At 41.0% G+C, this 27,506-nt stretch overlaps 1 protein-coding gene across 1 annotated transcript in view; it reads left to right on the top strand.

Moving 5' to 3' along the window:
* The first annotated feature begins 235 nt into the window (after positions 1-235).
* Positions 236-27,506, top strand: part of TBC1D9 (TBC1 domain family member 9) — a 58,047-nt gene continuing 30,776 nt past the window's right edge. Inside the window, exons 1-6 of the mRNA XM_082257453.1 lie at positions 236-989; positions 17,463-17,573; positions 19,270-19,388; positions 21,152-21,380; positions 22,937-23,198; positions 25,786-25,993. Coding sequence (XP_082113579.1) covers positions 866-989; positions 17,463-17,573; positions 19,270-19,388; positions 21,152-21,380; positions 22,937-23,198; positions 25,786-25,993 — 1,053 coding nt within the window. The 5' untranslated portion in view covers positions 236-865. The remainder of the gene's footprint in view (positions 990-17,462; positions 17,574-19,269; positions 19,389-21,151; positions 21,381-22,936; positions 23,199-25,785; positions 25,994-27,506) is intronic.

Here is a 27,506-nt window from a genome sequence, read left to right as displayed (position 1 = left end):
TGTTTATTCTTCTATCTCTATGTATAACCTTACTGTATATGTCCTGTAACATTCCTCTGACTCAGCCAGTTATGGCAGAACTGTGAATGAGTGTACAGGTGTAGTGTAGCATTGCTCAGGCATAATCTTGCTGTGTTTGGCTCAGCCTCCAGCCTGTCAGTCCCTTGTGGTTCACATGCTGATGTCATTAGTCTCAGCTTGGCTCTGCCTCTTGTCTCCTCTCTCCTCCCCTTTCATTCGTGCAAACCTCTGATCACTGAGGTGCTGCTATCTGCTCTGGAGGGGTTAATGCATTGTTATGCTGGCGGTGGTACCATGGACAGAGCACCCCTGCACTGATCACAGCCATAGCTACTATTGATCGTCTGCCTGCTGGTGGTGCCCATTATCCTCTGCTGCCTGTGTACTGGATCTGGAAGACTGGATGGATATCCTCCCTGGATCAGTGATCAGTGCTAGCTCCAGCTGATCCCTGCCATAGGTGTCACCATCTTGACATTTCAGATGTCACAGCTGTCATTCAATAATGTGAGCCCATCTGATAAAATAAAATAGCACAACTATTGGAAAAAGAAAAGAATCTGCTGATGACAGAGCAGTCTGCTGGTTGGATCTTGTAGGTGCAAGTCCCAGGATGTGCCTGTTTATGTGCTGACATAGGTGTCTGGACCTCCTCCTCTCCCCTCCCTGGTGTCCTGGAGCTCAGCCTGGACTCAAGAAGACCTTCTTGTGCTTTGGGGTCAAATAGGATGCAGATGCTGATCTATGAACTCTATCCTCTGCTGTGACACTGCTGCTTCTGTCCCCTCTACTATATGGAATTCTTCCAGGGAGCATAACACAGGAGATCTGTCTGTCCCTGACCATGTGGGTCCATCCAGAAGAAGTGCTGCTGGCAAACGCCCTATGGATCACCGAGAGGGCCAATCCTTATTTCATACTGCAGAGGAGGAAGGGGCATGGGACCAGAGGAGGAGGAGGGCTGGCTGGTAAGGACTTCACACACAATGTATACATTTTATTTATTTTTACAACACTAACAATGTGTGTGTTTTATTTTCACAACACTAACAAAGTGTGTGTGTGTGTGTGTGTGTATGTATGTATGTATGTATGTATATATATATATATATATATATATATATATATATATATATATATATATATATATAATATGTATATGTACAATCAATTATATTGAAGGTTAGCATGTATTTTTTTTAGAACACTAAAGTTTTTTTATATATAATTAAATACTTATTATTATTATTATTATTATTATTATTATTATTATTATTATTATTATTATTATTATTATTCTATGCATCACAGTAGCTTGCTGCAATGGCATCCTTGGTTCATATCTCAGTATCTTAGCCAGGGCACTATCTGCATGGAGTTTGCATCTACTCCCTGCTTTAGTGTAGGCATGATGGTATGTTAAAGCGCAGCTCCACCCAAAAGGGGAAGCTCCACCCGTTTTCCTCTTACCCCCCCCCCCTCCACTGCTACTTTTGGCACCTTTCGGGGGGAGCGGGTACCTGGTTTTGACAGGTACCCACTCCCACTTTCAGCTGACTTCAACACGGCAAACTCAGCCGGAAGTTCGGCCCCTCTCCTCTTTCCCCCTCCGCCGGGCCATTGGCAGAGCGCTATGCGCATTAGGGAACTGGCTGTAAAACCGCTAGACTTCCCTTAGCTGAGATGGCGGCGACAGCACCCAAAAGCCGATTGAAAAATCGGCTCGGGTGTCGGGTGAAGACACCGCTGGATTCGTGGACAGGTAAGTGTAGCTGGAGTCTGGAGCTCCCCTTTTAATTGGCTCCTGTCTAAATTGGCCCTAATATGTGTGTACAAATTGTTTGTACACATGTTATCACATCAGCCCCAAACCTCAGCAATTGAACGGGGCTTGGGGAAAAAACCTGGCAACCTACCTTTTTAAAAAAATAAAAAATAAAATAAAACAAAGCCAAGAAAAGTCTATGGGAAAAAGCTTTCAAGTGTATTAGACATGGTGCCCAGAGAGCTGGCCAATGGAATCAGGAATATAGCTATATATTTATATTGGTGTACACACACAATATTTCCTTCATTGCAGGCATTTCTTGTGTGTGGTTTTGTCTGCAAAAGGCAGGTGTTTATTTAAAATGACACAGCACATGTTTGGTGCAGGATAGAACATTGTTTTTATGTGACAGGCTGATCCTTTGTTTACCAGCTCTGTCCAGGTTCTCTGTCAGCTCTTTCACAATTCCAGGCTCCATGGCTGGTTAGGCCCGGCGTCACTTCCTGGGAGAATAGGAGGGGAGGGCTGAGCTGCTCATTATTTAGGTGAATGGAGCAGTATTTGTTCGCTACATATGCTTCTCACAGCATTATTGGTCTTTATTGTGTCAACCAAAGTCATTGTCTTTTGGTGGGTAATCTACTCCAGCCTTAGCTGTTTTTATTATTCAAAACTGAATTTTATATTTTATTATAGCTATTTTTGCCATGTGTCCCTTATTCATCGGTACATCCCTTTATTTCATTAAACACGCTTATTTCTGTTGAAGTAGATGACATTTTGTTTGCTAAAACACCAATCATCTAAAAGCAATACTGTTTGTTTGTTTTTTTTGTTTTTTTTTTTTAAATCCTATTTTTACCTTTTTTTTTTCCTATCAGTGGTTGCACTTCAATGCTTATCTCCTGCGGCCTCTTTGCAGCCACTTACTGCTATGGAGGATACTGTTTTTATACTTTGACAAATAATAATTTTCTTGATCCTGGTTAAAAGATTTATTTCATTTTTAAATATTCTTGAAAATGCTTGACACAAAGTAGCAGTGTGACTGTTATATGCTTCTTCACAAAAACATTAGAGGGACGGGGAATTTTTCATGATAACCATGCTTAGCGCAACATTGATTTCTCATCTGATCATTAATCAACCGGGGCAATGGCCAGTTGGGCATTGATTTTGATAATGGTCACAGCAAAAAAACTGTGTCATGGTTGTGCAGTCATTCTTATAGCTATATGTGAACATGGCCACATCCTACTAATGTGTAAATGAAAGCCCATTACATACTTAGGGTACATCTATGACTACATGTGAGGAAGGCCATGACATCAGAATACAAAGGGAGCCAGCTCTACGATTGGCATTCTTATCCTTCACTAATTAGTAAATCACTGATCCAAAATAAGCAAATGGACCCTGACCTACATACTTGTTCTGAGTCAACAACTCACGAAATTGCAAAGAAAGGATGAGGATAACGGCTAATAATAATAATAATAATAAGCTCTTTTGGTCCTACCTTTCCTGTGGGTCACAGGAGTCTGCTTAGTTCTGCACTCTGTGATCCAGATGTCAGAGCCACTCCTAGCTCTGCAGGGATCCCGACAATAATGACAAACTACCCAGATGCCTGACCGGCAGCTGACTCAGGCTCTCAGCGCATCATTGAGAGCCTGAACCAACTGCTCCTGTGCCCTCCACAGCCCAAGGCTCCAGTAAGCGCAGCATGTGCAGAGCAGAGAGTGGTGACCGACAGTCACTGCTCTCTGCTTAGAGCAGACCTGAGAACTGGGCGATCAGTCTTTGATCACTCATGGGACAGAGCCGGTGGGGACAGATCAGATCCATACTGCCATAAGTGATTCTTTTAAATGAAGACACCTATTATTGATTCCATTTTTATTTTATTTTTTTTAATTCTTTATATAGCACTCTCCTAGGTGCTAGGATTAGTTGGATTTAATGCTGACTCACTGGGGGTTATTTTTCTAAAATTGGAGAGTGCAAAATCTGGTGCAACTCTGAATGGAAACCAGTCAGTTTCCAGGTTTTATTGTCAAAGCTTAATTGAACAAGTCAAATTTAGGAGCTGATTGGCTACTATGCACAGCTGCACCAGATTCTGAGTGCACCAGTTTTAGTAAATCTTCCCCACTGTGTTCAGTGGAACTGGTTGTGTTTTGTAAGTAAATTTTAGTTTTTCTCACTGTAACCAGCGTGACTTTAATTGCAGTATTGTGTTAGGTAAATCAGCTGGGCTCAATGTAACTAGTGCATCTGATTAATTAGGTCAGTTCAGTGTTCTCAGCTCCTGCCAGTCTGATAGCGTTCTCTGCTTTCCAGAGCACTGTTAGATTTGTCTGGAACATAGGTGTGAAGCTATGCATATGGCAGTATGAATATATGTATAAAACCCTGGCCAATCCCAAGGAGCAGGGCCCTGAAGGGTGCTGAGACACTCAGCTTTTGGGTATTTCCTGCAGAGGATCAGTCCAGCCTAGGACTACTGCCCTGCAGAGCAGCAATCCCATGTACTCGCTGTTCGTGAGGCCTCAGGTGGGCGACCAGAGGGCCTGGATGCTGAGCTACAGAGAGTTGACTAAGGGGCTGTCTGCTAAAGAATTAGTCTGGTATTACTGGAGAAAAGGTGTCAATTGGTATCCTATAGACCAGCTATGTCCAAACTATGGCCCTCCAGCTGTTCAAGAACTACAATTCCCATCATGCCTAGTTATGTCTGTGAATGTCAGAGATTTACAATGCCTCATGGGAAGTGTAGTTCCTGAACAGCTGGAGAGCCATAGTTTGGACACCCCTGCTATAGACTTTTGGGCTGCTGCCATCCCTCCTTTTGCTAGAGTCAGCTTTGTGTTTCCCTAAAGGGAACATTTACTGGTGTTCTGAAGAGCTTAGTATCTAGTTCTCTGTGAAGGGACTCTGTTCTTGTTGTTCTAAAGCGGTGGTCTCCAACTGCCACCGAGGATCGGATACAGCCCTTTGCTTGCCCCTATCCGGCTCTTGGGGCACTATTTCTTCAACTGATGCAAGGTGCTCTCTCTCCCACTGACACCAATGATGTGGCTCCATTCCTCCAAGTGACATCAATGAGGGGGAACTAGTTCCCCTTCTGACACCATTGAAGGGGCACTATTCCTCCCACTAATAACAAGGGTACATTGAGTACTTCCACTGACAATGGGCATTTTCTACTCCCACTGACCACAGTCCAGCCCCCCCCCCCCCTAAAGTCTGGAAGACAGTAAATTTGCCCTTTGTTTATAAAGATTGGAGACCCCTGCTCCAAAAGGAAGAAGCTTGTGTGCTGGTAACTTGGCTTTGTAATAGAAGCAGTTAACAGTTTGCTATATGCAAGGACTTTTGCTTAAGCTCCACTTTTACTGGTTTCTACTGCAAGCCAAGCCCACAGTTTGCTATATGCAAGGACTTCTGCTTCAGCTTTACAAAAAGAAGTTCACTGTCGTAAACCTGCATATAGTTCTGTTTTTGGAGTATCCCATCAAATTCCTTCAACCCTATCCAAGTTCTCCAAAAATAAAAACAACAAAAACAACACCCCCTAGACTGGTTATTGAGGAAAAGTGTGGCTGAGATTGTGTGCCTGGCTGCAAGGCAATCCACTGGGCAAATTTCCAGTGGCTTCTTCTGAAGTAAGCGCTACTTTTATTTCGACCAAAAGATAAGGTGAACATTCAGTCATGGAAAATGTAATATATCCCAGCTTTGTACAGAATGTGAACCAATTATACACTTGATCTGTGAGCCAGTAAATATGTTTCAGTCTAGCCATATACAGTACATTGCATAGTATAACTTAGATTTCCCAATGGTAATGACCAATGACCTCCTTGTCCTTGTCCAGAAAGTATTTATGGGGAATAAGAGAGACAAGGAGAGAGAGAGAGAGAAAAAAGTAAATAAAAGCGGGGGATTCCTTCTTTCAACTGAGAGCTAATGCCAGTTTACTCCAAATCAAGGAGTACTGGATGCAGCTAAGGAGTCCTTGTACATCAGCCAGGTCGTCCATTTTTTAAAGTGTTTTTCTAATTGGTCCATTAAGCAGGCAATGTTACACTAGCTGTATATCAGAAGCTCTAGCATGCCATTGCGCCATGATAGGTGGGTCCCTCTTTTCCAAAGAACTGGAATACAGGCTCTTGCAGCATTTATAAGATGCTTATGTAGTGAATTTTTTTAACACTTGAGTGAGATTTGCATATTATGTAGGCGATAGATAGCTGGCTTATCTGCAAGAGACCACCTGGAGAGAGTTTTAATGGCTGATTTAAAGTGCTCCTTCCATTTTCTGAATTCCAACAAAGAGGAAAGGCTTGAGGGTGCATTTTGTTTTAGACCTTGTTTTATACCACCGACTCAAGAGTTTGTAACTATATTTTCCTGGTATGTTTTTACTATTGTGGCCCTGTACACAAGGAGGAGAATACAATCTTTTTGGGCTTGGGTAAAGTCTTACGTAATTCTTGTTCCTATTTCGATAGAAACTTGGGGTCTTTATTGTGTTGACCTGAAGTCTGATGATTCCATATTTATTAATATGTCTTTGATGGTTTATGTAATACCCAAAATCGCCAAACCCTATATCCAGGGGTATGTATACATGTGGCTGCAGGGCAGGGAATCCTTCCAAACACACCCATCCCTAAAGAAGAATCCCATGAAGAGCTGTTCTAATGGTGGTGCTTGGACCAAGTCCCAAGTTTGTAACTTCAGGGGGTTCTCTTGTAATAACCACAGTAACCAGCGTTGTGCATAGGCAAACTCAAATTGCCTGATTTACTACAGGATTTTATACCATGAAATGTATAAAGATTCACTTCAGTTATACAGTCACATGCAGAAGAAAGACGTAAATGGGGATTTTTACATGACTGAATAACTGAAGTGAAACTTCACATAATTTATTGTGTAAACATTCTCAAATCCTATAGTAAATCGGCTTAAAGAGAAAAAAGTAATCCACTCTCCAAAGATGCGTTTTCAAAATTCATTGTGAGTACATGTCACAAAGGTGGTCAAGCTGCCAACGTTTCAAAGCTTGGTCGGGTCCTCTTACTTAGGCTGAGCCAGTGACCATTGTCATACAACGATTGTAAACATACATATGGCACACAGGGCCACTGGTAGGGAGTAGAGGCGGCTTCTTCTTTGGGGCCCAGGTCACATAAGTTCAGCAGGGGCCCAGGGGCATAGAGGGGGTTTGTCAAACACCTTTGGGTGCATGCACAGTAATTTGAGGTGCTGTGGCTCCCAGCAATTAAATAAAAGTTCCCAGAGCTCCAAGAGTTCAACAGCAGGGCCTGGGGACAGTGAGGGGTCTATTTACTCATTTTCAGGAGCTGTAATCCTCTGTGCCGTGGCTCTCAACAATCAAAGTTCCAACCTTTTTTCTAAATCTATCCACTGGGGCAGTCCAGAACTTTAATTTACAGTAATTGTCGGAAGCTGATGAGACCCAGGCAGTTACATACTTAGAACATGGCATGCAGATATCGCCGCACACTGTATTCAACTCCAATGTAAGGTGAATGAAAAACTTGGCTTCATGCCCCTCTGGCAGGTTTCACCCACATTGGGCTTAATCGTAGAGGTATTAGGAGACACTTAGAAGAATACAGTCCAGGTTTGGTGAACACTACTACTGTTGATGTAAATAGGTTTTGAAATCCCTGCTGCGCCCCACCCAATTTATCATCTTTCCCCTCTGGAACGGTGGTTTGCCCATCCTCCGAATTCCCGACATCTGCTGTCACATATGTATAAATTGGTTCTTGGCACAGTCTCTCGCACAGTTCCTTATTATGTTCTGGATTGGGAGAGAGAGTTGGGAGTGGAATTCTCTCCTCCGCAGTTGACTAAAATCTTACATTTGGCTCATGTCTCCTCCTATCAGTACCAGAATCCAGGAATCCTCCTACAAATCTCTATCCCGCTGGTATAGGACACCATCTAACCTGATACGGATGTTTCCTAATTCTGATCCACATTGCTGGAGGGGTTATTCCTCCACATATGGTGGAGGGTACATTCCTCCACATATGGTGGGACTGCCCGACCCTGGAACCCTTCTGGGACGCTATTCATTCCTGGACACAGAAATTGGCTATCGCCCCTCCTGACCGCACCCCTCTTCAATGCCTTTTTCATGACACCCATTCTTCCATTAAGAAATAGAAACGTAGTGTTATCCCGTTCTTGCTGAATGCCGTCAAGTGCCTCATTCTGAAGCACTGGAAGCAGACCACATATCCCACATTGCTGAATGGAAACGGGAAGTTAATTTGGTTATGGAAGCTGAAAGGAGGGTGTTCTCCCTGCGGGGGATGCAATCTCGCTTCATGGATATCTGGGCTGGGTGGATTTTTTACTCGGAGGAGATTTGACACATAGGATACTCAGGGTGGATCGCTAGGGGATGAGTGGTGCTTTTCCCTAACCGGTGTTCCTCCCCGGAGAGTGTCTCCGCGGGGTCCATGCATACTCCAGGCTGACTTTCCTCTTCTTCTTTCTCTCTCCATTTCAGCTTTTGGCGACTCCACTAGGAGCACTGCCTTCTTTCTTCCTTTCTGTCTCAGCTATGCTCTTCTGGTTAATATTTTAGTGTGTAGTACGGGTGGCAACTATGCTGAGTGTCTTAGGTTGCTGACTGTCATGTCTCCACTGGGCCACTGCGGGGGTGCTTCCCAGGGGACTGGACCCGGTTATCTGAACCGGCATTGAATGAGGTTTTTCCTCTGTTTGGCCCATGGGCACACTCTGCATGTTGTTAAAACTGTCTGATATAAACATGACTTTTGATTCTGTGTGATATGCCACCTCAATAGCTGACTTTAATCTGTTACCTTTTTTTACTTAATGTATTGTTTGTTCTTTCTGCACATTTGTTTGTTGAAAATGTGAAAATAAAGATTATTTAGAGAAATAGGTTCTGAAATTTAAAATAATTGCCATTTTCTAGGCAAGGGATTGTCAAGTCATGTGGGGCTGGGCACTGCCCTGGAAGATGTACCGAAGCAAAAATACATTTTAAAAAGTCTGTTTAGTGCGAAGCAGAATTTTATTTATTTATTTATTTTTATTTTTTGCTTCAAGTGAAACATATTTAATGCAATTTTGCATTTTTAAATATGCTTCGGGGATACCCTTAACCTGCCTAGGAAGTAGAGCATCTGTGCAAAGTATACAACTTTCTACAGTAAAACTTGCCTTTAGAAAGAAACAAGTGTTTAAATTGCACACACTGTCCAAAGCTTGCCGCCTCAACCTCCGCAACATCTCCAAGATACGTCCTTTCCTAACCAATGATACCACAAAGCTTCTAATCCACTCCCTGGTCATCTCTCGTCTCGATTACTGCAACTCCCTTCTCATTGACTTCCCTTTAAAAAGGCTATCCCCCTTCAGTCCATAATGAACGCTGCTACCAGGCTCATTTACCTTGCAAACCGCTCTGTGTCTGCTACCCCTCTTTGCCAATCCCTCTATTGGCTGCTACTCAACCAACAAATTAAATTCAAGTTACTAACCATAACTTACAAAGCCATCCATAACTTGGCGCCCAGCTACATCACTAATCTGGTCTCAAAATACCGAACAACTCGTTCTCTTCGTTCCTCCTAGGACCTCCTGCTCTCTAGCTCCCTTGTAACCACTTCCCATACTCGCCTCCAGGACTTCTCCCGAGCTTCTCCCATCCTCTGGAATGCTCTACCCCCATCTGTCCGACTATCTCCTACTTTGTCTATTCTCAGACAATCCCTGAAAACACATCTCTTCAGAGAAACCTATCTGGCATCCACCTAAAAACTGTTTTTTTATTTTCTCCATCAGCCCATTCCCCACAGTTATTACCTCTTGTATCTCTTGACCCTCCCTCTTAGATTTTAAGCTCTAATGAGCAGGGCCCTCTGATTCCTACTGTATTAAAGTGTATTGTATTTGTACTGTCTACACTCAAGTTGTAAAGTGCTGCGTAAACTGCCGGCGCTATATAAATCCTATATAATAATACTAATACATAGCTGGCATTGGACCGCTCCCAGCTACTTTACTTCTGTTACTAAACAAACGGCTGGGGATTCATTCCCTTAGGGCTCTTTCACACTATCCGCTCCATCAGGCGGGCTCCGTTTATCTCAGCGGGGGATCGGAGACACAGCTGTCAGAGCCCCATACATCTCTATGGGGGAATTTGGATGGGAACGGACCGTCGGTCCGTTCTCATCCGATCCCATCCGAACCGCTGGATGGATGGAAAATAGGGTTTCTATCCGTCCAGATTTGATGGACAGTATCGGATCGGATCGGATGTCAGCGGACATGTCTCCGCTGACATCCGATGCCCTATAGGGATGCATGGGGGGACCGTTCAGATCCGTCAAAAAAAACTGACAGGCGGATCTGAATGGACTGCCTGTGTGAAAGGGGCCTTAATCTATTCCAAACCCTTATTCTAGATCAGTGGTCTCCAAACTACAGCCCGTGGGCCGAATGTGGCCCTTTGCTTGCCTTTGAAGCACTATTCCTCCCACTGACATTAACATGGAGGCACCATTCCTTCCACTGACACCAACAGTGGGGAATCATTCCTCTCACTGACACCAACAATGGGCATTTTTCCTCCACTGACAACAATGATGTGGCACTATTCCCTCCCACTAATTCCAATCATGGGGCACTATTCCTTCCCACTAATTTCAATCACGGGGCACTATTTCTTCTTCTGCTGAATACAGGCACTGTTATTTATTTTATTATTTTTTTTACTCCCCCCCCCCCCCCCATGCATTTTTTACTCACACTGGCCACTCTGGCCCCCTAAAGTCTGAAGAACCTTAAACTGGCCCTTTGTTTAGAACCTTTGGAGACCCCTGTTCTAGATGAAGGTCTGATATAGATGTTAATGGGGGACTCCCACAAAGAAACAAAACGGCATAGGGTCCCCTCCTTTTATTCATACTAGGCCCCTCCCATTTAAAAAAAAAAGTGAGGGCCACCTCAGACCAAAGTGAGGTCCAATTCTTTCAGACCCTGGCATAAATTTTAAGGAGTGACCCCCATACAAGAATGAAAAAATGTCTGAAGTCACCCCCCCCCCCCCCAATAAAAAAAAATCCACACCTTCCATTTGAGCATGCAGGTTAGGAAAGGGACTAGGGGGCAACAAGCATGTTCCTTCCTGAACCCTCATGTTAATGAGGACAAGGGCCTCTTCTCCACAACCATGGTCTGGTAGATGTGGGGGTCTGTGGGAAGGGGGCTTATCAGAATCTGGAATCCCTCTTAAAAAAAAAAAATAAATAAAAGTGGCACCCAGATACCAGCTTCCCTACCCCTATATGAATATGTTAGGGGTACAATAATGTAAAGTGTAAATAAAGACACACAGTTTTTGACAAGTCCTTTTTAATTAAAGAATAAATAAATAAAAAATGTTCCAGAATGTACATCCATCACCAATCGTGTTGTCCAGCGATGTAGTCCCATGTCAGTCAATGGATGACAGCTGTTATAAACAAAAGGTGGGGGTCTCCTGGGTGACGTAATTGACCATATGTGGACATGATCGTAGTTGATAAGGACATATTAGAAGAGCATAACCTATGTCCAGTTTGACTAACCTTTTTGTCTGTTGTTTTTTTTTTTTTTTTATAAGCAGAATCACTTTAAACTTTCTATCTAGACTTTTAATTTGTTGTGTATGCTTGGGTCCGCTTGAAGTTAGAAAGTAAACCTATAATGAAAGTCTAGTACAAATGGCCAGCTTACTTACTGTATCTTACTGGTATGTCACCCCTACCTGACCTAAGCTTGCCTAGCCTGTGTAAAATGACATCATACTGTACACTATACAATTATATCATATCAGATTTGTAATCTATCATAGCATGAATCGTATGGCTATGATCACATGTATACATGGAATCCCTAGAATGTAATTAAGAGGTACGTTCTGTAAGTACGAACACAAATGACCCTTTGCCTTAGCTCAATGATTGCTTAACAAGTGACCAAAATACTTGTTGATCCTGTCAGAAATTCACAACTGGCCTGCATACTCTTCCTGTTACATAACCAATATAAACATATCTCCTCTTTCCCTTGAACTACAGAACACCTACCCCCTTATGGCGTGCAGATGGGGAAAGGGATGGGAGCTTTGTAGTTCAGGAAAAGCTAGTCAACATACATTAGCAAGTGACCTCCGATTCCAATGCACTCATGGTGCTCCAGAAGGGTATTTTGGGATCTCTGTAGGTTGTTGCATGGTAATAGATCCTGTGAAAGGTACATTTAGTGAAATTTAGAATTTTAGCACATTTGCTGCTTTGCCTGGAATTGCTGTTATTGGCAGGTTCACACCGCAGTGCACACAGCAGTTCCATATGTGTTTGACGTGCACTGGTGATGTGCGCTTTGATGTGTTTTTGCATACCCTGAGGTTTTCATTTATTTTTTTACTTGCATTACTTTCTTTCAACCTGTGCTGCATTGCAATACAATGCTGCCTGCCTCATTTTTTTTTTTTTTTTTACAGTGCACATACAATGAAGCATGTTGGTGTGAACTGCGTCAATACAAAACAATGCATTTTACCTTGTTTATTTGTTGGAACTTCAGCCTAATGCATGTGGTGGAAACAAGCCCTTGAAGCAGAAAACTAAAAAATACTTCCTATTGTGTATTTACCTTTTTAAAGGTGGTTGTAAATCTCAGACATGAAATGTGAACAGAGTTTATCCCTCTATATTGTGAACTTGTCTCAGTCTAGAGCACTGGATGTCATATCTCTCTGCTGCCTAGTTCCTCTATCAGAATGAGTCATTTCTGAGCCCAAGAGGTAAAAAGAGGACAGGGGAGGGAGCTCCAGCACACTGCCTGTGATTGACTTCCTCAGTTCTGTTCCTGTTTGCTGTATGAAAAGGGGAGGTGTCCCTTCCCTCCAATCAGCAATCATTGAATTGTATTTAATTAATTGTTAATATATAAAGCTAACTTCCCCCATCCATTCATGGCTTCGTGCTTTATTTTGTAAACAAATCACTTTGAAAAACACACCCCAGCATTTCTGGTTGAGGCCTTTATGTGTAAGGGCAGATGATTCATGTAGCATTTACTTCTTGGAATCTATCTGCCCTTAGCTCATATTTGTATGCAGGAAACCCCTCCTCTCCTCCCCTCCCCTCCTCTCCTCCCCTCCCCTCCTCCCCTCCCCTCCCCTCCCAAAGACTCCTGGGGTGTATGACATGATTTGCATAGGCCTGGAAACCAGGAAGTACTTAAGAAATGTAAAAAAAAAAGTGTAAAACAAGTAACTATGATATACTTTCCTATCTATTTAATGCTAGCAGCATGAGGATTAAAAATATTCAATGTTGATTGGGAGATTGAAGTTCCACTTTGAGCTCTGCAGAGTGTAACTGCAGCTCCCCAACCCTTGTTTTCTGGAAGCTCAGACAAGCTGTGTAAATTCTGGCCTCTAAAGGGCTGCAGAGAAGAGAAGACTGCAGATAAACAGGTACAGCTTGTGTAGCTGGATTTGTTTAATCTGTGTATCACCTTAGAATAGTCACTTCACTGGGTAATGGTAAGGGTTTACAACCACTTTAATCCCTTCACAACCACGTAACCCATATGCAGCATCCAGGAACTGTGCTTTAAACCTGCGCAACACATATATGCCTTCCAATGAACAAAAATGATGGAACAAAAACAGAAAAGCGCCTCTAAGTGTAACATTTTTATTGTAAGGGGATAACTGCAAGGACAATTGCCAACTTACATAATATGAGTAGGGTAAAGGCTCATCTGTGATATAGAATAAACATCCTCCCTCAGGTGAAGCGTCCAGCACGCCAATCCAGGTGGAGAGCATGCCGTCAGGACAGGAAGATATAGCCGACAGGTACCTAGTCATTCTGGGTATGTGTGTTGGGGCGCAACGCAGAGAAAGCATGTGACGTCACCAGGGGACAAGGAACAAAACGCGTTTCAGAGCATGCGCGCACCTTTGTCAAGCGTAACAGGGAAGGATAGGAGCCGCATGTAGATATACCGGGGGGCAATTATTCAGTGGGCGGGGAAAAACGGAGTGATAAAATTGCATTACAGGTAATTCAATAGTAGCAATGTCCATCTAAAAGAGAATAATACACAACAGTATATAATAAACCATATCTAAACAATTATTCAAAAGAAAGGTATAAAAGTGAAAAACAATACATTAAGCACAAGTAAAAATTAAAATTGGTGTAGATACTAGTATGCCAATTCTGATTATTAGAAATCACAATAATAAAATGTATAAAAACAAAAAATATGAATATTACATTGTTGGATCGTGACCAAGGGTATCCAAAGCTAAAGTGACAAAACTAATGACAAGTCGATGTATGCAGATGGTAAATTATCTAATTAAAATTGCTAATTCAATCTGTGCAGTAGGGGGTGAACTAGAAAGTCGGTATGTATAGTGTACAAATAATGGGGTGATTTATGCATTCTAGTGTTTGTGCTGGGAGCGCACTCCCCAGTCTCGTACTAACAAACAGGATCCAGGGAAAAAGGATCCGATCACAAGATTGCTGTGATAGCCTCTGATTGGCTAGAACAGTGATCATTCACCTTGTAGCTCACCCCAATGTTGTTCCTCCAATGTGAAGAGTAGAAACAGACTGGTCCCCTAGCAGGAGAAGATGCATTGTAACTTTTCCTACTTGCTAGAGAGGAAAAGAAAATCTATGGGGGAAAAACAAAAATAGTTTAGTGAATGTTAGTGGCAGTGTGCCAGTTACTGACCATGGAGGTGTAGGTGTCAGTGGCAGTATGTTTTAGGGAAAAAAAAAATGCATACTATTGTTTCTTGGTCCTACTTGGCCATACAGAGAACAAATCACGCACACAAATGGTGCACTGCTGTAATAGTCAGGAGTAGGAGAACTTATTTTGCTATTTTTTTTTTTTCTCTATTTTTCTTTTCATAATATAAAATCAGGAGATATCTAGTAACATTTTACCAGCAAATGAAAGCCCAGTCTGTCCTGAAAAAGCAAGGTATAATTCACCTGGATATACTAAGTAGTTACAATAATATATAGTTATACTAATGCATGTCAAAAATGCAAATTGGGTCTGGATTTTAAGAATTTTTTGACCTTGGCCATGAAGGGGTTAAAATGTAATATACTGTAAATTTCTTGGGCCAATTGAAATGACAGGAAACCCGAATCTTAGTTTTCCTTAAATAACTAAATAGTAGAGCTTTCTTACACTTCGGAGTATTTTTCATAAAGCAGTGTTGCAATGTGGTCTGCATGTGATTTTTGTACTATAGAGCTATGACCAATGAACACTTCCCTTTTTCACAGACAGCATGACAACAAAGTGACACCAGAACCCGGAAATGTTTGCTGGTTGCTTTCAGACTGCACAGGTCTAAGGAGTGAATGACTCCTTCCCAGTTTATAACGTCTCCCATAATCTGCTTCCCTGGTCTATGACACTTGAATCTTTTCCTACTGGCTGTGGGGGTTCTATTTTATTGCTTTTCTTGTTGTCCTAACCAAATTCCATACATTCCACTACAAAATTATACTTGGCTCTATATTTTCTAAAAGGGGCTGTACTAGAAGCTGGGTAGGGGGTGGAACCAAGGGTCAGTGCTCGGAGGTGGGTATGGGTGGAACCAAGGGCTAATGCTCAGAGGTGGGTAGGGGTGGAGACACTAAGTAACTTGAAGGGGAAGTTCCTGCACCTATTCTCTGAGAAAAAAAGCCCTGCTGAAAATGTAAACTATACAAACATGCACACTCTAATTATGAACTAAAGGCATAACTGCTTTCCAGGCATTGCTGTTATACTGTTCCATCCAGGCAGATGAACCTTTTTTATATGGTAGTGCACAGTATAGTAACCCATCTGACCACAGTGTCTTGTAATAAGATCGGCTGCTATGAGGCACTGCTCTTTGCTCATACAGTAGTTGCACATTGCATGTATAGGTTCAGTTATTGATCATATGCCCTGATCAGCCATAACTTTAAGACCGCCCACTTAATATTGAGTAGGTTCCCCTTTTGCTTCCATAACCTCCCTGACAGGTTGAGGTTTGAACGCTACTAGACCTCGTAAAGGTATGCTGTGGTATCTGGCATCAAGCCGTCAGTAGCAAATCCTTTAAAGTCCTGGAAGTTGCGAAGTGGAGCCTCCATGGATCAGGCTTGTTTTTCCAGCACATCCCAAAGATGCTCAATTGGGTTGAGATCTGGAGAATTTGAAGACCAAGTCAACACTGCAAACTCATTGTGCTCCTCAAACCTTTCATGAACCAATTTTCTGATTTTTAAATATTATATTAGTCCATCTATTTTTATTTAAGCTAATAGAGGTTATATAAACATATTTGCCCACACGATGGCGCTAAATGGGTTTTAGAGGTGTAAAGTTATTACCCCAATTCGACAAACCCCAGGCGCCAGGTCGCATTGCCGACTAGAATTTGCGGTCAAAACAATGTGGGCCTTTGTTAAAAATAAAACCCCTAAATAACCTATCCAGTGTATAGTTGTGTCCCTCCAGTCCTTGGGCCATACCCTTTTGCAGCCCCCTTGAAAATTCTTAGTTTGAGAAATGGGGAGCATTTCACACTCCCCTGCTTTCACACAATGCAGTGATTGGTGCTGGGGCAGTCAAATACTGTTAATGTGGTAGGTGGAAATAATGGAGCTTCATTTTCCATAAATCCAAAGGGGTTTGCTCCACAAGATGAGTGGAGAAGTTCTCATCCAAGCATCCAAATGTACCAGCTTGGGTACATGTAGCACTTGGTCTGTGAGGAGGCTCTTTTGAATCTGTATAGGAACCCAAAATCCACAGGACCAAAATGACACTGAGCTCATTTCTTTAGGCAATGACTCATGTTCAGGTATTTAATCTTGGTATCCACCATGGTTCCGTAACAAAATACTAAATAAATACAAAATGCACATATAACCCAATTAATTGTTCACTAAATCCTAACCTAATCTATTATTCCAAAAATATCTGCAATCAACCTCCCTATTTTATGGCCTCCCCTCAATAGGACTGGCACTCACCTTACCAAATAGTCCTCTCACTTTGTATTAACATGAACAGCAGTAAAGGGTAATTCTTGCGAAGGGGGCGCTTGTTCCCGTAACAGCTGTTTAGGAGGCTATTGCATTGAAAAGGTATCCTCTCCATTCCTGTTGCATATATAATGCAGGAAGTAAATAAAAAGGGGAAAAAGAAAAACCTGACAGCAGTTCTAACCCCCCCTTACTATATCCAAAGTGGTCCTAGCTGGTCCTATTGAGGTGGTTGGCATGGATAAATTGCACATAATTTTAGGTTAAAAGAACCACACGGAGGTTTTGTACTACTAATGTATATTGTGTTTACGATTTTGTGTACATTCATCATATTGGGAATTTGTGGTTTTATTTTAGCACTGTATGGTTTTAGAGTTCGTTCACATGAGATGCAGTTCAGTGTTTTCCATGTATTCCAATGACCCTGGTTTAATAAGCATGATTTATTATTACTAACTATGACTTGATATCTTATTACTATTTTCCAAGTCGAGATTGCTGCTTATGGATTCCTTATTCATTTTCAGGTTTATTAGTTGGGACACTTGATGTTGTTTTGGACTCAAGTGCAAGAGTGGCACCTTATCGCATCCTTTATCAGACTCCAGACTCCCTTGTGTACTGGACTATTGCTTGTGGTAAGCTGCACATTATATTCTCTAGGTTTTTTTTCTAAAAATTGGTATGGCGTGTAGTAATACTACTCCATATAGTAGGCGCAGTATTCTACGGACTACAGATTTGGCCCTTGTATGAAGATATTGACGTTGACCATTACAGCTGTTTAACAGCTAAGTGCATATTTGATGTACTTAAAAGTCTGCAGGACTCAATCCTTGGGTACCTAAACAAATCAGAGAGTGGAAAAATGTGCAGGCACAACCTGGCTGCCTTCTGAGTGTGCAGGTTAAACCAACCTTATTGGCTATAGATTGTCAGTGCTCCCTAAAAATATTGTATGAACAAGGAATCTTCATCTTATTTCATAGTAGACTTGCTAGGCCAAAGTTGGCCAAGGAAGGAGGGGGATGGGGGAGGATGGGAAAAGTGAGTGGGGCAAGCAGGATTTTCTTGGTACCGTCAAAAAACATAAACCGTTAAATAAAATCAAAGTTCTTTATTACAAATAATATTACTAGAGAAATGTGACAACCAATAGTGCATTAAGAATACATAAAAACTGGTCAGTTCAAGAGGCTCAACTGCAGTGACATTATTTTACCCTTGTTGTAAAATGCGATACAACTCTCCGGGTTCAAACCTACAGTTGGGCCACACTCAACATGTTTCGTGGCCAAAGCCACTTCTTCAGGAGTTCAAGAACATAAAAAGGACCATAGTTCATGAACATCAAAACCACCAGAGATGGAAGTTTAAGAGCCAGGGGGCCGCCAATTAAATCTTCCCCTGGGGGTGAGTGCGGGAGCAGATAAATTTAGCCAACCACACTAGTATTACTTATCGAGGGCCTCTTGATTTGTATATGGCCACTGTGAATGTAATCCAAATGCCAGGTGAAATCTTAGGCAAGGTGGAGGGTGTCCCAGAAATAGTTAAGTCAACCTTAGGCCCCTTTCGAACACGGAGTCTGTCAGGCGGACTCCGTTTTTCTCAGCGGGGGATCGATCCGCCGATCCCCCGCTGAGCAGGCGGATGGCAGTTGTGTCTCCGCGCTGTGTGCGGAGACACAGCTGCCAGGTCCCAATTCTTCTCTATGAGGGAATCGGATGGGAACGGACCGTCTGTCCATTCTCATCCGATCCGCCAGACGGATGGAAAATAGGGTATCCATCCGTCCGGTTTTGAGGGATCGGATGTCAGCAGACATGTCTCCGCTGACATCCGATGCCCCATAGAGATGCATGGGGCATCCGTTCAGATCCGCCAAAAAAAACTGACAGGCAGATCTGAACAGACTGTGTGTGAAAGGGGCCTTAATGTCTAATTGTTCCTCTGGGATCAGTGTCCAAATAAAACAGCTGAATCGATTGATTGTCTTGTCTGTGGGCTGCATCAAGCCTAAATACTGACAGACTAGGTTTGGAAAAACTAAGGCTGGCCAGGCAGTATTCAATTTTCTTATTCAATTTCCTTTAGATTTACCTTCAACTATGTAGTGAAAGAAAATTTGTATAATGTTTGGCCAGCCTTAGTCTGTTTCTTATTCTGGGCTTTTTGATACAGTTGTTTTACTCTGCCTACATTTGTTATTAAGATAAAACATTTGAGTAAATTTAATCAATCAGCCCCATTTAGCATGCACAATTACACATTCCATTATTAACAAATGTGACAACAAAGATGATGCAATAATTTTGAATCTTTTGTACCTAGGTGGCTCTCGGAGGGAGGTGACTGAGCATTGGGAATGGCTTGAAGTAAACTTGCTGCAAACTCTCTCCATTTTTGAAAATGAAAATGATATCACCACATTTGTTAAAGGAAAAATACAGGTAGTTTTATTTATGACTATATATATATATATATATATATATATATATATATATATATATATATATATATATATATATATATATATATATAGTGCATTGTGAAAGTATTCGGCCCCCTTGAACTTTTCGACCTTTTGCCACATTTCAGGCTTCAAACATAAAGATATAAAACTGTAATTTTTTTTTGAAGAATCAACAACAAGTGGGACACAATCATGAAGTGGAACTAAATTTATTGGATATTTCAAACTTTTTTAACAAATAAAAAACTGAAAAATTGGGCGTGCAAAATGATTCAGCCCCTTTACTTTCAGTGCAGCAAACTCTCTCCAGAAGTTCAGTGAGGATCTCTGAATAATCCAATGTTGACCTAAATGACTAATGATGATAAATAGAATCCACCTGTGTGTAATCAAGTCTCCGTATAAATGCACCTGCACTGTGATAGTCTCAGAGGTCCGTTTAAAGCGCAGAGAGCATCATGAAGAACAAGGAACACACCAGGCAGGTCCGAGATACTGTTGTGGAGAAGTGTAAAGCCGGATTTGAATACAAAAAGATTTCCCAAGCTTTAAACATCCCAAGGAGCACTGTGTAAGCGATAATATTGAAATGGAAGGAGTATCAGACCACTGCAAATCTACGAAGACCTGGCTGTCCCTCTAAACTTTCAGCTCATACAAGGAGAAGACTGATCAGAGATGCAGCCAAGAGGCCCATGATCACTCTGGATGAGCTGCAGAGATCTACAGCTGAGGTGGGAGACTCTGTCCATAGGACAACAGTCAGTCGTATACTGCACAAATCTGGCCTTTATGGAAGAGTGGCAAGAAGAAAGCCATTTTTTTAAAGATATCCATAAAAAGTGTCGTTTAAAGTTTGCCACAAGCCACCTGGGAGACACACCAAACATGTGGAAGAAGGTGCTCTGGTCAGAGGAAACCAAAATCGAACTTTTTGGCGACAATGCAAAACGTTATGTTTGGCGTAAAAGCAACACTGCTCATCACCCTGAACACACCATCCCCACTGTCAAACATGGTGGTGGCAGCATTATTGTTTGGGCCTGCTTTTCTTCAGCAGGGACAGGGAAGATGGTTAAAATTGATGGGAAGATGGATGGAGCCAAATACAGGACCATTCTGGAAGAAAACCTGATGGAGTCTGCAAAAGACCTGAGACTGGGACGGAGATTTGTCTTCCAACAAGACAATGATCCTAAACATAAAGCAAAATCTACAATGGAATGGTTCACAAATAAACATATCCAGGTGTTAGAATGGCCAAGTCAAAGTCCAGACCTGAATCCGATCGAGAATCTGTTTAAAGAACTGAAAACTGCTGTTCACAAACGCTCTCCATCCAGCCTCACTGAGCTCGAGCTGTTTTGCAAGGAGGAATGGGCAAAAATTTCATTCTCTCTCGATGGGCAAAACTGACATACCCCAAGCGACTTACAGCTGTAATCACAGCAAAAGGTGGCGCTACAAAGTATTAACTTAAGGGGGCTGAATAATTTTGCACGCCCAATTTTTCAGTTTTTTATTTGTTAAAGTTTGAAATATCCAATAAATTTAGTTCCACTTCATGATTGTGTCCCACTTGTTGATTCTTCACAACAAATTACAGTTTTATATCTTTGTTTGAAGCCTGAAATGGCAAAAGGTCCATAAGTTCAAGGGGGCTGAATACTTTCGCAATGCACTGTGTGTATGTGTGTGTATATATATAGAACTAATCTACAGCTATTGCTTTTTTTATAGGGTATCATTGCAGAGTATAATAAAATTAATGGTGTTAAGGAAGATGATGATACAGACAAGTTTAAAGAGGCGATTGTAAAGTTCCACAAGCTTTTTGGTATGCCAGATGAAGAGAAATTAGTGAATTACTACTCCTGCAGTTACTGGAAGGGCAGAGTTCCCCGGCAAGGATGGATGTACCTGAGCATCAATCACCTTTGTTTCTATTCCTTCCTGCTCGGAAAAGAAGGTAATTTGAAAAAAAAAATGCCTATACATAAATTGTTTCAAATGAGTGCAGCCACTTTGGTGCCTATGAGGTTGTATGGACTCTGGTCAATCATTGCATGAAATTATTATTTGCAAAAGAACATCTGAATTTTTCCCATGCATAGAAATATATTTACAGGCTTCTGATAAAGATAGACAAATGTAAAAATACCTATAGAATTTGAGGTAGAATAAAGGCAAATAACAGATAATTTAAAAATCTGGACCAATCCGATTATTATATTCCTCTGATAACATTTGAGTTGTTCTTTAACTTTTAGTACACTTGTAACTTTATAATCCATTAGTACACTTTAAATGCACCACTGCAAATGTACCTGTCAGTTAACGAAAAAATGTAACCGGGCAAGAACAGGTGCACTTTAATGCCAGCTCCACAAGCTGTATATATTCACTTTCTCTTCACTCCACCATGCTCCACCACAATTACAGGTATATTCTATGCTGTGTGCCCATGCACCTAATATTTACATCTGTATGCATGAGCCTTAATAAAGTGTAAGGTCATTGCAGCAGCCTGAAACCCCAACAAGAACTTGGGTTTAGCATGTTTTCAGTTACCTTCTATTTTGCCGATTTTTATTATTTCTCATAATTTTCCTAAATTTGCCTATGTATATGCTCTGCCTTTGTACGTTACCGTGTATGTGGTTGATCTGCTTGATAACCAAGGAAAGCCCCAAATCATGAAGGTCCTTTCATTGTGTAAAGGATAATGAAAAATATGCAAGGAAAAATGTATAAATGCACACATATTTGCAGGGCAAAATTATGCATTTATTATTTTTTTGCATTGGAGCCTACAAAGCTTGCACCCACAATTCGTGGATTGTGGGTGCAATGCCAGGCTCTTAAAGACTCTTCCTCTAGCTTTATATGCGTACGAAGGTACAGGCTTTCAGATGAAGAGCTGGAGGAAGTGTCAATAAACTATGCTTATAAACTCATGAGGCGTTAGCCTTTAGGCTGGCTTAAATTATAAATTTGTAGAAGACTACTATATAAGCCTATTTGCAATTTATCTTGCAACCATGTTGCATTTTTTGTTGTTTTGTAATAATTGTTTCTCTAATTTGAGCTTTCTTTGACATGCCTGTCCTTTAAGCTATGCAATGAATAGCTATATAGTCTCTAGCTAAAACTGAGTGCACACGTGAAGAATCAATATATATGACCGAGTCCTATATAGCATGGAGAGCCGACTACTGTTTGGATAGACAGTTATGTTCTTTTATATTGAATATTTTTTCCTCAACAAGGAGAACTAGGTTAGAGGGGAGGGTTTTTTTTTTTGTTTTTTTTTTGTTTTAAAGTTACTGCTCCATCTTGTACATAGTGGAATCTTGAATCCATTATACAGAGTGCTTCATTAACAAAACTTAGGAAGATGCAGTAGCATGGTCTATTTTGATCATGCTATTAGGCCCTTGCTAATAATTAAAATTGTCACTGAGATAAACTTCAGGCAGACACTGATGTTCTTTCGTCTGACATGCTGTCATATTTCCCTTTCAGCCAAGCTGGTGATCCGTTGGGTGGATATAACGCAGCTGGAAAAGACGGCCACCCTGCTTCTTCCTGACATGATTAAAGTCAGCACCCGGTCTAGTGAACATTTCTTCTCCGTCTTTCTCAACATCACAGAGACGTTTAAATTAATGGAGCAGCTTGCCAACATAGCTATGAGACAACTTCTGGACAATGAAGGCTTTGAGCAGGACCGATCTCTTCCCAAACTGAAAAAGAAATCACCCAAAAAAGTATCTGCCCTAAAACGGTGAGGGAAAGTTGAAATGTTAGGGTCATATTTTACAGATATTTGTTGGGTCGACAAAATAATGAGAACAGTTAAGCTAATTCTTCATAAATCTGAACCAATCCTATGATCCTGTTCTGCTGTTAACATCAGAATTCTTCTTTTAACCTTTGATATACTTTTAACTACTTAAACCATTAGTACAATTTTAAATTTAAAGATGGCCATCATGATCATAAACAAGCGATTCATCATTAAAATATTGAATCCAGCACACATAGCATTGTTCTGTGCTTTGCATTTGACTAAAAATATTGATCAAAAATGCAATTGGTTAGTCAGAATTGATATGCAAAATTCTGCCATGGCCAAGCTGAAATTTATCAAAAGCTCTCTATATAGTTAAAAAGGAGGTCTCTGGTTTGTAAATTGTTTATATTCAATTTGTGGTTGCCCCAAATGACCATTTGAATGCTTATAAGTGTGTAGCCACATTTGAATTTTAGGCCCCTTTCCCATGGATGCCCTCTATTCCATCTCAGCAGGGCATACATTGGTTTATCCCCTGTTGAGTTGGATAGGAATGGAAAGCGGAGTTACCTGGCATCTGCAGATGGAGGAAAACTATACCCATGGAATCACTATGGGTTGCCAGATGTAAGCGGACGTATGTCGGTCTATATCAAACCACATTTGGTCAGGGCCACAAAAGCAGACCTGAATGCAAACTTATTGCATTCAGTGCGATGAATATGAACAGCCTAGATGTAAACAAACACCTATCCGCCTACATATCACCCATAGGGATTCCATGCAGTCTGTTTTTGTTCTGCTTAAAAATTAACTGATGGAATGACCACATGAAAGGGGCCTGAAGTAGATTCATTTTTGGTGGTAGTCCTACTAGGAATCAGCATCTTCTATATACAGTTTGGGCACCCTAGGTAAAAATGTGTATTAATGTGCATAAAGAAGCCAAGGAAAGATGGAAAAATCCCCAAAAGGCATCAAATTACAGATTATAATATGTCAACAAAAGTTAGATTTTATTTCCATCATTGAAACTTTCAGAATTACAGAAAACAAAGTTTGGGCACCATGCAATTTATAGCATGCACTGCCCCCTTTGCAAGGCTGAGACCTGCCAGTGTCATGGATTGTTCTCAATCATCGTCTGGGAAGACCAGGTGATGTCAATCTCAAAGGGTTTAAATGCCCAGACTCATCTGACCTTGCCCCAACAATCAGCACCATGGGATCTTCTAAGCAGTTGTCTAGAAAACTGAAACTGAAAATAGTTGACGCTCACAAAGCTGGAGAAGACTATAAGAAGATAGCAGACTATAAGAAGATAGCAAAGAGTTTTCAGATGTCAATATCCTCTGTCCGGAATGTAATTAAGAAATGGCAGTCCTCAGGAACAGTGGAAGTTAAAGCAAGATCTGGAAGACCAAGAAAAATATCAGACAGAACAGCTCGCAGGATTGTGAGAAAAACAATTCAAAACCCACGTTTGACTGCACAATCCCTCCAGAAAGATCTGGCAGACACTGGAGTTGTGGTACACTATTCCACTATAAAGAGATACTTGTACAAATATGGTCTTCATGGAAGAGTCATCAGAAGAAAACCTCTTCTACTTCCTCACCACAAAAATCAGCGTTTGAACTTTGCAAATGAACATATAGACAAGCCTGATGCATTTTGGAAACAAGTTCTGTGGACCAATGAGGTTAAAATTGAACTTTTTGGCCGGAATGAGCAAAGGTACGTTTGGAGAAGAAGGGGCACAGAATTTAATGAAAAGAACCTCTGTACAACTGTTAAGCATGGGGGTGGATCAATCATGCTTTGGAGTTGTATTTCAGCCAGTGGCACAGGGAACATCTCACGAGTAGAAGGAAAAATGGATTCAATAAAATTTCAGCAAATTTTGGATGGTAACTTGATGCCATCTGTGAAAAAGCTGAAGTTAAAGAGAGGATGGCTTCTACAAATGGATAATGATCCTAAACACAACTCGAAATCCACGGGGGATTACATCAAGAGGCGTAAACTGAAGGTTTTGCCATGGCCTTCACAATCTCCTGACCTCAACATAATTGAAAACCTATGGATAGACCTTAAAAGAGCAGTGCGTGACAGACAGCCCAGAAATCTCAAAGAACTGGAAGACTTTTGTAAGGAAGAATGGGCAAAGATACCTCAAACAAGAATTGAAAGACTCTTGGCTGGCTACAAAAAGTGTTTACAAGCTGTGATACTTGCCAAAGGGAGCAGTACAAGATAATAACTCTGCAGGGTGCCCAAACTTTTGCAGATGCCATTTTTTTGTTTTCGGGCTATTTTGAAAGTGTAAATGATGGAAATAAAATCTAACTTTTGTTGACCTATTATAAGAATGTCTAATCTGTAATTTGATGCCTTTTGGAGATTTTTCCATCTTTCCTTGGCTTCTTTATGCACATTAATACAAATTTTTACCTGGGGTGCCCAAACTTTCGATCCCCACTGTAGCCTCTTAGTGTAAATCAGACTCTTCCTATAACATTTTCTATTTATGTCCTATTACATCTTCTAACAAACTGGTTCGTTTTGTATATTGCAGAGATTTAGATGCTCGAGCCAAAAGCGAACGATATCGTTCCCTCTTCCGCCTCCCCAAGGATGAGAAGCTGGATGGACATACAGACTGTACTCTGTGGACACCATTCAGTAAAAGACATATTGTGGGCCAGATGTTTGTATCCACCAATTACATCTGCTTCACCAGTAAAGAGGAGAACCTGTGCAGCCTAATCATTCCACTGAGAGAGGTGCGTCTCCGTGTATTTATATAGTTGTGACAGTGTGCAGTCACTCAGCGCTGACCTTTTCTAAGCCATCCGTGTAATTAGGTTCTTCAACCTCCTCTGTCTAGAAATGAGTCATTTTACAGAATTTTCTAGCCCATTTAATGCCAGTCTTAGTAATTTATGCACATTTTCCCTGCCTGTTGGGCCTAATTATACTTCCTCCATTAACCGAACAGCGAAAAAGAGATGTAAACATACTGTAGATACTCTGCAGCCCTTCACCACCTCCTTCGTAAGCAACCTGTTCATTGTCAGCAGATCTGGCGGGATGGTTCCACTTGGTTGTTGTTTTTTTTCATTAAAACTATGAATAATAATTTTCAGCGTGGATGTGAAACTGGTGGATCCTGGAATTTAAGTAGCTCAAGGCAGAATTACTATTTTCTTTGCTGAAATATTACTGAACTTGTTTATTCTTTTTGAATGTCATTTAAACATAAATTTACAAGAGACATTTTTGCAAGATGTCTTTATAATTAAAGCATCAGTTGATTCAAAACAGAGTTTCAAGTTCTAGACAGTTACCATAATTTTTTTAACCATCGTACGTTCTATGGCTCCCGGGGAATCCATCACCTATTTCAAGGGGCTCACTCTTTGTTGCTGTTTTTAAGTATTTACTTTTTTTTTTTTTTCTGGTGTGGAGAATGCATCTGAAGGGATGAAATCTTACATAGCAACACAGAAGAAACCAGGGCTTAGCTTACCAGTGCCCACAAAAACAGAAATATTAGCAGTAGGGATGAGTGGAGTGATTTCAGCTTATTTAATTTTGCTGTTAAATTATTGCTTTTGCTGTCTGCAAAAGCTACAGAACCAAAAACTTTTTATTTAAAGGCTATGGGTACTTTCTTTAGTGTGGTTTGGTTTAGTTATTTTAGCGTTCTTGGTAAATATTTATTTTCCACTTTTTGTATACACCTTTAGAAATCCCCTAAAACTTCCTTTAAGTCTATCTATACTATATACTAAATTTTTTTTTTTTTTTTTTAAGTTTTGGATGTCAGGTTGTGCTACTATTCAGGGAAACGTTAAAGAGATGTCCCCTCTTTCTGTTTTGGGAGCAATGTTTTATCAGGCAAGAAGTGATGGGAAATTTAAAGTATGAAAATGGACAGTAAAACGTTCTAGCATTCCCCCTACTTATTTCTGTGTTGCTGTTAAAGATTTCCACTCACTTCCTGCCCTGGGGAAAACTGTTTAAACCCAAAAAGAAGAGAAGGGATCTCTCCAACTGAGCCACTGATGGTAAAACCTGACAGGGTGAAATAATCCTACACTAAAAAACAGTATTGGCAATAGATACTTTAATTTTGCCTTCCCTATTGACTCCTAAGTCAAAATGGTGACATTTTATCAAAATTCTTTTATTTTGTCAAAACAATGGGCAACAACTTTAAAACATAAATTCACCTTTTAGGGAAGAAAAATAAATGCATATAATTTTGCAGGAAAAAAAATTGCTATCATTTTT

This window comes from Pelophylax lessonae, assembly GCF_965119305.1.
Source record: "Pelophylax lessonae genome assembly, chromosome: 1".
In the NCBI taxonomy this organism is placed as follows: domain Eukaryota; kingdom Metazoa; phylum Chordata; class Amphibia; order Anura; family Ranidae; genus Pelophylax; species Pelophylax lessonae.
The sequence above is the reverse complement of the archived record's forward strand: the minus strand, read 5'-3'. Positions and strand labels throughout refer to the sequence as shown.